This window comes from Lepisma saccharinum, chromosome 8 (genome assembly GCF_977018435.1).
Source record: "Lepisma saccharinum chromosome 8, izLepSacc3.1, whole genome shotgun sequence".
NCBI classification, from domain to species: domain Eukaryota; kingdom Metazoa; phylum Arthropoda; class Insecta; order Zygentoma; family Lepismatidae; genus Lepisma; species Lepisma saccharinum.
Window position 1 is genome coordinate 18,531,040 of NC_139236.1, and position 13,344 is coordinate 18,544,383.

The following is a 13,344-nucleotide window of genomic DNA, read 5'->3' on the forward strand; positions in this document are numbered from 1 at the left end:
ACAGAATCAGTTATACAATGGATGTTGTCAATGTTACATTGTTGTTCAATTATTACAAAATTGAGGTTGTGTGTGTTCTTCTGAAATATCACAACCAAGACCTGTGTTTTTATTAGGGATGGGCCGATATGAAATTTTGGCCGATCCCGATAAAGTACCGATATAAAATTTACCGATACCGATAACCGATATTAAATTAGAAATGGTCCTTGAAGAACCTGAAAGGTTCATTGACCTCCTTAAAAAATGTGTTTCAAGGTGGCTGCAGTGCAAAAGAAGTTGAATATTTAGACATTTAGTTTTTTAGAAAGAAGGGCATGGAGATTATCCATAAAAATTACAACAAAATTGCAGAACTTTGCACTAAATTATCGGATATTTATCAATATATCGGTTCTGTAAAATAATCGGTAATTTTACCGATACACCGATATACCTATATCGGCTGATACCCATAGAGTACCGATTAATCGGTCCCATCCCTAGTTTTTCTGCTTGTAATAACCGTAGACTAAAAGAGAAATAATTCTACAATGCAAGCAATGCGTACATTCAAGAAGAGAGAAAAATCCACTGTACCATATCTGTAATTTAATCACAAAATCCAAATTTTCATGCAGTACTATTGCAGAATAAATGAAAACTTCAAAATTTGCTTAATTTCCAGGATAATTAGACTGCTGAACTGTCGAGAAACATTTTGACCATAGGGAATTGGCTCAGTCCTAATGTTGAGTTGTGTTTGCCCAAATGGTGTAGTTCTTTTCCCTGAAGGATTTATGTTCACCCTTGAGAAATGCACCTTGCACAAGGGACATGAATGTTGGCCCAAAATTATAGGGCTGAGCCGATACCGATATATCGATATTGGCTGATACAAGTGGTATCTGTATCTGTGGATTTCATTTAATGATACCAGCTGATACTTTCCCAGAGTTTTGATCTTTCGCAGGGTTTGCAAAAATGTCGTGCAACACTTTCACAAAGTCAAATTATCCTGGAAGTTGTGCAAAATTCAAAATTTCTATTGATTTTGTACCAATATTATGTTATCTAACGTTTGAATAGAAAACAAGGATAAATTGATACTTATAACTGTAGTAGAATAATCACCCATTAATATTAATATTTTTAACAACTTTTAATTGTTACAATTTTCAAGTACTGATATCGGTATCGATGGGAATTGGTAAGAATATCGGTGTCTGTTGAAAGTGGTAACAGCTCACCACTACAAAATAATCCATACTATACATTTAATAGAAGTGTGTTGTGGGTGTCATGACAGAGAAATACACTGTTTTCCTTCTTCTCCTCAGGTGCGCAATTTGTGTTATATGGTGAGTCGCCGAGAGAAGTTGTCAAGATCTTACTTCAAAATGCGTGAACAAACATTCCATAAACAAGTGGGGGTGTTGGTGGATGAAAAGTGTTCCCTGTCATCTGTAGAGATGGAAGCTGTCATTCAAGCAAATCACGGCCCATCTATATACGACCATCTTTACTCCCACGCAGACGCAGAAGACCACATGAAGGATTTCGATCTGATCATGGCAAGGATTTCCGGAAGTGCGGTGGAAGAGAAGAAGGACCTCAACGGGTTAGTGAGAAGTACAAAGAAATCGTTAGAAAACCCATACAAAAGAATGTATTTCAATGGTGCGAGCAGAAGAAGACACAGCTTGTATGACAACAGTTTATCTAGTGGCAGTGAAACAGATGGAAGTATTATGGTGCGGTCTAGTTCGCAAACTAATCCAATAGCTAATATAATGTTGCAGAAAAAATCCGAGTCAGTGATGAGTTTAGACAGTGAATCAACGACAGAAGAAGAAAAACCAAAGCTCCCATCCCCAAGTGATATTCGTCGACAGAGGACACAAAATAGGAGTAGGGTTAACAGCAATAAAAGTGAAAGGAGAAACAAGAAATCTTTCATTTCACGGACAAAAGTTGACTCTTCGAGTGAAGAGGAATCAAAACCAAATAAGAACGTGTGGCCATCGCGACCAAGTCGAACCTTGAGGCAAATGGAGCGTGAATTAAGCGAAAAGTCCATAACTGAAAGTGATAGTGACGGTTTGTTACCTATTAAAAGTTCTAAAGGTGATTCTCATAAAGTTAATACCATATATTCGGACAGTGACTCGGAGGTGTCTCAGAAAAGCGAAATATCTGAAAGTAAAAACGAAGACAAATCCTCAAACACGCAGAGTGATAATCAACAGCATATATTGCGTACAAAAGCAGCAGTTAAAGAATTCTCAACAAAAATACAGACCAAAGTAGAGAAATTCTCTCAGCACAAAAATTCAAGATCAGTAAAAACAACCAAAAAGATCAAAAATAAAGATGATGATGATGATGATTCAATGGATGATGACTTGATTAAAGATAAGGAGAATGTTAAAGCATCTCGTAAAAAAGAGTATGATCCCACAGATCTCATTGTCCCACAAAGGCAAGCAGCAAAGAAGGCAACAGAATGTATACGGTACTCTCAGGGACGCACAAATGAAAAGATTATCTTGGAAGAAACCCTCAAGGCATCTCTTGCTCTGAATGATGATGGGAAAGCAAAAAGACTTCAAAGACAAAGAGCTAAGGAAGGAAGAGAGTCCAGGGGCACAAAAGATACAAGGTCCTCAAGTGATATTTATGATTTTGATAAAGATCTAAGTGATCCTCAGGAAATTTTAGCTTATGTACCTCAAAGACAGGCTGCTAAGAAGGCTGCAGAACACATCAAGAGTGGGATGGTTAAACCAGTGTCTACGGCAGAAGGTGATCCTGAGATGCTTAAAGCAAAGAAAGACCTTGAGACATCAAAGGTTAAGAAGGAAACTGATGGCCTGAAAGTGAAGAAAGAATCTGATATTACCAAGCTGAAAAAAGATAATGATGCACAAAAGGTAAAGAAAGACCTTAAGGATTTAGATAACTTAAAGTCAAAGAAAGAACAAGATGGTAATAATAGTTTGAAACCCAAGAAGGATCTTGAACTCTCGAAACATATAAAGGAATCTGATATCGTTAAAGTCAAAAAGGCAGCTAAGATTCAAGATTCAAGAAATAAAAGGCTTTCTCGGTCCAAAATGACTTCAGCTTTGTTCTCAGACTCTTCCGATAGTAGTACTTCCTCTACTTCTGCATCGTCGTCGTCATCATCATCATCATCGAACGAAAGTGAAGAGGAAGAGGAAGTAAAGCCAGCACCAAAACCATTAAGAAAAGATGGAAAAATGGACAAACCAGTTTCATCAGATAAGAAAAGCACACCAGATTCGTTCAATGCACATGTGGCCAAGGAAAGCAACGAGTCTGTTGATAGAAAGAACAAAACTATTCATGACAAGAAAAGCACCCTCAGGACTGAATCGGACTGGCCCTTTCTTGACAAGGCAGACCAGTCTGACCACAGCAGTTCTGAAGGTAGTGAATCGGAGGATGATGACCAAGAGAAGGATGAGAACAAGTTTGTTCGAAGGAAACCAGGCCACAGAAACAGAGAAACTTATCAACATGGAAAAGCTGCAGTTACACAGAGAAACAGATCCAAGTTCCCAGACAGTGCAGAGGGCAGAGAAACAGATAGCAAATTGGCTGGCAAGAAATTCAAGAGGGCCCCTGATAAGAAGCTTAAAACTTCCGACGGGCGGCCTGAACTTGGATTTCAGCCGCCGTTTGTTGAGAGAGATGAACCACGAGCCAAAGAAGAACTGGGAAAGAAAAAGAGGGAGAAGACCTTCAAGAAATCACGATCAAGCTCAGGTGATAGATTCAGAAATGCTGACGGTGGACCAAGAGATAACTCTGTGTCCGAAAGTAGAGACTCCTCCGAAAGGGAAAGCAGTCCAGACAGAGGCTGGAATCAAGAACCAACCAGCAAAGAATCCAGAAACCGGACACATTCTACGAGAATTGAGGAGCAGAAGCGAAGAGAGAGAGAATCAAGTGCTGAGAAAAGGTCAAATGACAACAAGAAAGAACAATCAAAGTATGAAGGAAGAACGAGAAAATCAATTGAGAACGAAGAAGCAAGAAAAATTGGCACAACACTCAATGAAAAGGTCATCTCCTTGCATCGAACCTCTGAAACAGTTGAAGGCGGCAAAGAGGGTAGCAAGTCCTCTGATCACAGTTCAGCTTCGCTCAAGAAAGCTGAGGAGAAAGTGAAACACGGCAGTGAACCGCCGAGCAGTGAGAAAAAGAAGGCGGTGAGGGGATCTGGGGAGGAGGACAAAGACAAACAAGTTCAAAAAGCCAGTGATAAGCAGGCTCAAAAGTTAAATGAAATCCAAATTCAGAAAGGTAATGAAAAACAAGTACAAAAAGCTAATGAGAAATCAGAAGATGTCAAGAGACACCAGATAGATAGGGTGGGGAGAGATTTAAGGAAATCAGATGAGCAGAAGCAACCACCGGTAACAAGCGATAAGGTGACAGAAAGTAAATCTGAGGTAACTTCACCAAAGAAACCAACTTGGAGGCCTATTCCTGAGAAGAAACCAGATGATGCACCTCGGAAAGAAGATAAAGATCATACTAGCAAACAAAGTGAGAAGCATGTATCACCTAAGGTTGCTGAAAAACTGCAGGCTTCCAAAGAAATTGCCGAGCAAGCAGCCAGAAAATTAACATCTAAAGGCGATGGAGATAATTCATGGAAACCATTAAAAGAAACACAAAGTTTACAACAATCTAAATTGGCGGAAAAGGAAACAGTTTCACAGACTGTTAACAGAAGGGAAAATACACCTAGAAGAAGTAATGAGAAATTTTCTGAGAATATTGATCAAGATGTTAATAAAGAATCTCCAAGAAAGAAATCCGAAAGAATTGCCCTTGCAACTGTGAAAGATGTTGAAATGGCTGTAAAGCACAATGAAAAAGAATCTGTAATAAAGAAAGCTGAGAGACAAAATACGTGTACTCAGGAAAGTACAGATCGTGCACGAAGATATGGTCATGACACTCAGACTATTGCTGAAGGTAAATCTAGTGAAGTGCATAATGCCACTGCTGTTTCAGAAGATAAGAAGAAAGAGAAACCTATGCCAAAATCTAGAAGGAAGACACAAGAAGCTTTTGATGATGAAACAGATAATTTGAAACAAAATCTTGAATCCAGTGAGAAGAGTGGTTCTGAAGTTACTGTTAAGCAAAACCGTGAAATTTCTAGAAGGCATGCAGCTGATAGTTCTGCAAAACAAATGCAAGAAGCAACAGTCAAGTCAAGTCATGAAATTCCAACTAAACCAACTCATGAAGCAGCTACAAAAACAATTGATGACATTGCCACAAAACTAATTCATGAAATTACTGCAAAGTCAGGTGTTGAGACAGCTGGAAAATTGCCCCACGATAAGACAACAAAACCATCTCGTGAAAAGGCCACAAAATCAGGTGAAGAGATTCCCCAGAAGTCAGCCGAAATACCTTCAGTGGCAGGTCATGATACAACAGTTATACCACATCTTGAAGTTGCTGATGACAAACAGAAACATGAAAATGCATCTAAACAACATTACGAAATTGCTAGTGCCGAGGGCAATCTTGTTGAGAACAGCACAAAACAATTGCCTGAGAAACCAGTGGATGTTAAAGGCCAGAGTCATGATGTGCAGACCGTGGATGCAAAAGTGTCTGAACCTAAGGTCACAAAGGAAAATATTCCCCCTGCTTTATCACCACCGCACCAAACAGAAATTTCCAAACCAAATATTAGTGCATCATTATTATCTGCAATGCCCCATTTGGATAAAGCCTATTTGGATCCAAGCCGAGATATGTTTGATGTTCCAGAGCATGAATTATATTCCAGAAAAGTTCCTTCAATTGCTCAGTTGCATCCTCATAAACAATATCAACAGAGGTCTCCATATCGAGATAAGACCCTGCTTGATTTTTGTGATTTTCTTGATTTTGATAGACAAGGGATCAATGATGATGGATTTATAAATTATGACACTGAACCTCCATTGTCATTTTCATTTGACAATCAAGTTTTATTTAAGGAAGATTCTAAAGAGGACAATGCGAGAGAGACATTAAACTTGGTAGAAAAATTGAGATTAGATTATGCTAAGAAATCTACAAGTGTTTGCTCCAATAGCACCGTACAAGAAGAAATGACAATCCAGCAAGAATTTGCAGAGAAACGTGAGGAACAGAATGAACCTGAAATCAAAGCAGATTCGAAAAAGGCTGATGACACTGTTGCTCATAGTGAAATCGAAAATGTTTCTCAGCCGGTAGCAAAAGCTGTTCTGCCGGTTGAGGCTTCTGGTGAAAATGAAGTACCAGGTGGTGCATGTGGCGGCAGTGGTACTGGAAGTGGTAACAACATGGGAGGTGCTGGAGAGAATTACAATTCAAGGAACACTACTAATTATCCAACAGTGCAGCTTGATGTTCCGAAGGGGTCTGTTCCAGGCAGAGAGAAGCTGGATAAAAGCAACACGGCACAAGCAGATGAACGTTGGGTACCACCCAGCGGTGAGTTCATACCCACTCACGAAACAGATTCGTCATATTTGGATTTGCATAGAGGCAAATGGGCAGACAATGTTATGATTCCCTCTCGCCGATCATCATCATCTTCACTGTCGTCGTCGTCATCGGGTCATTCTCACCACCGAGATGAGATGCAAGAATCAAAAAGAGAAGTGGCCACTCCCGATCTCCCTCTTCACGTTCCATATTCTGGTATCTCATCACACACCGCAGCGGCGACTATGCCAACTACGTGCACTTCGACTTCCACGGTACCATATTCAGCATCTCTTGTCGCAGGCTCATACCCACCTTCAGTTGTGTCATCGCTGTTTTCAACAAGTTCTGTCATGACAACAGAAGCTGCAAACTTGGCAGCTTTTATGCCTGGTGCCTCAAGCCTCTACCCAACTTCTGGACCTCCACTGTCATCGTGCAGTGCAACATTAGCCCCTCAGTTACCATTCCCCCCTCCACTAACATCACCAACTCTGTTTACACCTATACCAGGACATCACCAAACCCCAGCATTACCTCAGCAATCAGCAGTTCCTTTCAATGTCCCATTTTCGCAGTCATTAATTCCATCAGCCATAACATCAGCAACGTCAGTGCCAAAGCCAGAGGATGGATGTGGTATTCCATATCCTTCCCACCTGCCTCTGCAAAAAGCCAGGTCCCCCATGGAGGAAGAAATGCCAACGAAACAACAAATTCCTTCTCCAAGTACCGTCCCTTCAGCAAACTTGCCTTCAGAAATGCCACCCAGCTTGCCCTACCCTAACTCTTCTCTTCCTCCTCCAATTTGCGAGGCTGACACTGTCCCTGTTGCAACGCCGTTCTCGCCTGCACAACCAGGCAGCAGACGAAACTCTGTTGTAAAACCTACCGCAACCGACAATCTTGTTAACAGCATGGCTGCATCTACACCGCATGTTACCCCACCACCATCCCCTGCACCCACAATGCCCATTGTATCAACACCTATGCCTGCTGCAATACTTAGTGGCAAAACGGTGGATATCCCGTTGGAAGACACAAACAAGAAATCACCAGCAAAACCTACAAGAGCGTCAGCTCGCTTTGTGCCAAACAAGTTCCCACTTAAAAGAGAAGAATCATTGCCAACATCGAGGTTGAAAATAAAAGAGAAACGGACTCCAAGTATTACTAAAGTACCTGTTAATAGGTCCATGTACAATCCAAATCGGACTAGTACAAGGGGCAGGGGAGCAGGAAAGGGTGTGGGTAGAGGCCGTGGAAAAAGACAAAGTCCAGGACGGGGATATTCTGGTATGGAGGGTAAAGTCAACAGTGTGCCTAGTGAACTTGTTGGAACAGTGTATGACTTTGACCAAGAGGATGAAGTGCGGGAAAATGTAGAAAATCTACGCATGATGAGAGAACGACGACGCTCAACAGATGTGCACGACAGTCGAAAATCATCTGTGCAGGATGATATTCATGGTCATTCTGTTCCACCTACCTCCACTCCAAGTTCGACACTTCCCTCAGAATCTGATGGTAGCGTAACATCAAATAGTGTCAAGTATTCTAATCTTCAAAATTCTAAATTAAGATACGATGTGAACTCTTTACAATCTCCACCACCATCCTCGGTGGATGCTCATAGCAATAACATGACAGTGCAAGATCTTCCTGGATACAGAGTACATTTCCCTGATCTCCAACCACCTCTACCTGGTCCAGTAGATATGCGTACGTACAGTAGCAATTCTACATATGAATCAGGATCCCAAGTGCCATCTTACCAGAATCAATTGTTTGGATCTCATGGAAGTGGAGACTTACCAGTTGCGTTCTCATCAACAGCTTCTCACCTGGCAGATTACGATGAAGATTTGGATAGGGAGTTGGTGTCTGCACTGGCTGGAGGAGATAAAAATACTCCTACTAGCAAGCCTTCTGATTCTGCTCAAAGTACTAATCAAACCGTAAGCTCAAAATCAGCTAATCAGGACACAAGCAATGCATCTGTGGAGAGAAATAAATATGAAGCAGCGGATGCTGCGTCAGCACCTGTTACTGGTGGTAGTGCAGTGCAATCTCAACCATCGGTGGTTGTTTCAAGTGTAACTACCAGTACTGAATCAGTGATACTTAAAACGTCTCTTTCTGATTCGCGAAACCAACTTAAAGTAAAGATCAAAGGACCTTTCTTGGATGCAAACTATACATCAGCGTCATCCCGTCCTCCAGCTGCTGACATTTCAACAGTGTCCAGTGCATCATCTGGAACATCAAATCTAAGACGAATGCGCAAGAAGGAACTGTTGAGGCAGTACTGGAACCAGGACATGAATATGGACGATGGTGCAGCATTGTCATCGAGTACATCTCAGATGACCACTCCAACAACCACCCCCGTGAATCGTACCGTGATCACCATTCCTAAGGCTGTGGCATCAATGACAAGCATCCCAACTAAAGAAGACTACAAAGCTGTTGTTGATGCCAACATGGAAAAGAAACGTAAGAAGGAAAAGGCAGTGCCACGCGAGTTGAGACATTTAGATATATCGTTGAATGCGAGTGACGATTACTCGGTAGATAAAATAGAAAGGAGACGTAGTAGTGTGGGTTCCACGAACAGTTCACAAGGGCAGGGTGTGATGGATGGGACAAGGCGGGGTAGGGGTAGACCACCAAAGGCTCGGAACCTAGAGGAAGATAAACCACCTGCCACTGCACCTAAATTAAAAATTAAATTAAGGGAAAGGTATAGTGAAATAAATATAGCAGACGATCAGAAATTGGGTGACGACAGTTCGTTGAGAAAGACTCGTTCGCAGCCACCAAAGAAGAGACTGCAGTCATCAATGCAGAAGCTATCGGTCGAGGATTTGAAGCGAGAAAGTATGAAATTCCGGGAGCAGATAATGGCGGACTTCGATGAAGAGGAGAAAAAGGAAAGTCTGGAATACAGCGGAACTCGCCGTAAGCGTCCTCATAGTGGTAAAAAGACCAAGGAACCAAGTGATTCAGAAGATAGGACTACAAAATCTGTTTGTGCAACTGATGACCCTGTAAATATTCCCCACGTTGAAATAATACAAAAAGAAAATGTTAACGCACCAAAACTTATAATCCGTATCGGTAAAAGAAGTGCTAGTGCCAGTGTTACTTCTAAAAGTGGTGTTAATACTAGTGAAACTAGTAATGCACCACCAGAAACAAATCCTAATGAAACTAAACATTCAGGTAGTTCGAACAGCGAGGAAAACAGACCAAGTAGTGCTCCAAGTGATACAACTCGGGAAAGTGGAGACAATTCTGTGTTCAAAGTACGGACGTCCCCTGTGGATGACAAAGGTCATAAAGTGACTCCCATTAGGTTGAAATTGTCAAGGCGTGATGAAGGTTATGTGATCCCGAAGACGCAGGAAACCACGAACTTGGTTGCAGATGCTGAAGCTCATTCTGACATGCCTACAAAAAAAGGCTGTGAAGTTAGATGATAATGGTGGAACTATGGGTGTTTGAAATAGTGATCTGATTTGTTAATGATGACTGTCAAGTTTGATAAAAACTTTGTGCACTAATGGTCTGAAGACCTGTACAAAAGAATAATATTAAAAAGAAAGCTTTTAAATGTAGATTACCAAGTGTTTTTGAACTATCTGATCAAATTCCTTTTTTAAGTTCATGTTGTTAAGAATCTATGAATGATTGTGCATTGTACTATTTAACTCTTTTAGATTGTCTTGTATATTTGCACAGTGTATTAATAGACATAGTATATAAGTGCAGAAAAGATTTAGTGTACAAAGGTCAATTACTGTTCAAGACATGAATCATATTTTTGTACATATGTAAGTGTTGAAATGGTGTGAATATAACATATTTGTAAGTTTATATTTTGTTTTAAATGTATGGTTTGGAAACATTCATATTTGTTAAACAATTTTAACAGAAATACTTTCAGCCGAAAATAAACAAATGGCTTGTTTGTCACAAATGGTTAATATCAGTGTTTTCCCAACTTTCTTTTCGTAGATATATTTAAAGTGAATCAAACTCAGCCTCTATGCTGAAGAATTGACATTTTTGACATGTACCTGTATGCTTTTTCAATTTACCTGTGATGTTGCATCAGAGGCATATTTATGCTGTACTCTAAATGGAAAGTTGCATCATTTTAGGATGTGCAGAAATATGTTATGGCCTTCAAATGATTGGTTTGTTGATATTACTTTACATTCAATTTCAGAGAATTATGTTTTGGAAGCAGAAAATGATGGTGTTGTATTTGAGAGGTGTGCCTAATTGCTTAAAAGATACCATCCATTGTAAGAAGAAGAAGTTATGCTAGGCTGCAATAATTATTAATATATATATACATGTTATGTACAAAGGAAATTCCTGCTGATTAAAATATTGGCTATAAATATTAATGTAAAGTAAAGCATAGGAGAAATGAATTTGTTCTAAGAGTTGCTGCATTTATTTTGCCATTTCAGAAATGTATATTGAGAGTTACAAAAAGTTGAATGGCATATGAAGAAAGAAATTTACATTACAGAGAATAACAACAACACCGGTGAATATAAATTAATCATGCCATCCACTTGTTGAATAGATGTAGGTCAGAATATTGTTGGTATATGGTGTAGATGTAAGACATTGTCTAGTTGTGGTATTACAAGCCATTTGTTCAGTCTTTGTTATTTCATCTTCCACTTTCATTTTCTTATCCCCATTTTTGTTACCCTAATTTATTTATCTCATTTTGAGTTCACTCTGCACCTTGTTATTTTAAAAATACATGAGGTGTTCTGCATTAATTGTGCTTTATATTGTTTTGAGCCTCTCTTTTTTTATATATATATACATCTAAATGTATATGTCTGTAAAATGGTGTTCCTTTCTTAACATTTCCCTGTCCACATATTTTTTTCTTCCCAGCCAAAAATATGCACCTACCTTTTTAAAGTTAAATGTACAAAAAAACATTTTGTACAGAGAAGTTGTTTTTAATTTACCGATTTTTAAAATTGTAAATAATGTACAAGTGAAGCTGGTCTTGTAAGATAAGGTGTTTAATGTGCACATAGCCACATTGTGAAATACAAATTCTTTTTTAGAATGATATATTTACTATTTACTTATAACCTCAGACTTCTTTATTTTCTTTTTATGTAATAATTAGCATGTGAATGTGACAGGAAACAGAAGAGAACATCAAGTTGTTGATTTAGAAATTCTGAGTAAAACACTTACAGGAGTATACACCACGGCATAGTACGGGTAAGGTAAACTTAAAGTTCCCCATGAAGGCATGTTTAGGGGATGTGGGGATAGGGCCCTCACACATTCTCGACCTTGGCCATTTTGGAGGTTCAAAGTGGTAATGGTTCAGCCCTATTTTTTAAGTGAATTTGTGAATATTTTAAAGTAGGTGCATGATCAGCACCATGCTCCAGTCAACTTTACCCCCCAGGGTTGCCTCCAGGTGCCCTTTGATTTGAGACTGGGTGAGCTCCAAAACTGCTTTATGCGGGGACAAGGCCGTAAAAATTCTGACCTTAGATCACCCACACTGGGAATCGAACCCGGGCCTCTCTGACCTGCATGGCAGTCAGATGCCCTATCGGCTACACCACCGCATCACGGGAAAAACTTCATGCAATGAGTGCATATTCAGAATCCCTTGGCTGATCATATTTAAGTTCAAAGTTAATGTATAGGGATACACATTTTAAAACAAACAGTTGAGACAACTGTGTATAAAAGATTACATTCCTTTTAGTGTTGAGCTGGTGCCACTTTGAACCAATACTGATGCCAATGCTCTTATTCCACTGAACCCTATACCTATACTTGAACATTATAACAATTTAAAGATATTCAGAAAATTTGTAAACAATAATATATAAGTATTCTGTTGGAACTATACAATGTCAATCTACAAAAGTTTTACTTTAAAATATTCATAAATTGGCATAAAAATTAGGGCTGAACCATTACCACTTTGAACTGATGCCAATGCCGATACTCTTACCAAGTCCAACTGATAATGGAACTTGAAAATTGCAATAATTAAAAGTTGTTTAAAACATTAATGAATATTTATATGTATGTATTCCACTCTACTCCCATATGCATCAATTTACCAAGATTTTTACTTTAAAATATTCAAGAATTACGTGAGAATATTAAATTACTTGCTATGCTCAAAATTCAGGTATTTCACACAAAATTGCATTGGTATTGGCTCGGCCCTAATAAAAATGCCAGGATATTAAAATATATTTATTATTTAACAACAAAATCAATTTTTCTCTCACAGTTCTGGTCCAAAAGAAATTAAAATTGTAAATTTTGCATAACTTTCAGGATATTTGCTGCAAAAGTACCCCATGGCATTTTGCAAGCACTAAAATAACTTGGATGCTGTTGAAGGTTCATTTGTTGGTTGGTACCTTGATTTCATTCCTTTTTACGTTAACTGTATCTCGCCTGAAAACCATCCTTGAAAGTCCCATGGTGAGAATACATGTTGGAGTAGTCATTCTACAGCATTACTATAGATAGGGACCTTGATTTTTCACAAATGCGATAACACAGAAAAATATTAATATTCCAAAAAAGTGTTTTGTATGTACAGTAACATGTACGAAATACATTTTTCAAACATTCAAAATCGTGAAATAATGCAAATTGTGGCCGCTTTTTTTTTAATTTAACACTTTCGGATATACCATGAAAATGTAATATTCTTCTGTTTTAGACATTAAAAGAAAATGTACCATATTTGTAGGTGCATAACGTGCACATTTTCCAAAAATTTTTCCCCCCAAAAAAGTATGGTGCATTGTTGCACACGAT

The 13,344-nt window shown here is 39.0% G+C and overlaps 1 protein-coding gene across 2 annotated transcripts in view; it reads left to right on the forward strand.

The window, feature by feature from the left end:
- The window catches only part of rno (PHD finger protein rhinoceros), an 84,325-nt gene extending 72,757 nt beyond the window's left edge, over positions 1-11,568 (forward strand). For both annotated transcript variants that reach the window (XM_083126319.1, XM_083126320.1), the window contains exon 14: positions 1,320-11,568. In XM_083126319.1, coding sequence (XP_082982445.1) covers positions 1,320-9,974 — 8,655 coding nt within the window. In that variant the 3' untranslated portion in view covers positions 9,975-11,568. The remainder of the gene's footprint in view (positions 1-1,319) is intronic.
- The last annotated feature ends 1,776 nt before the right edge of the window (positions 11,569-13,344 follow it).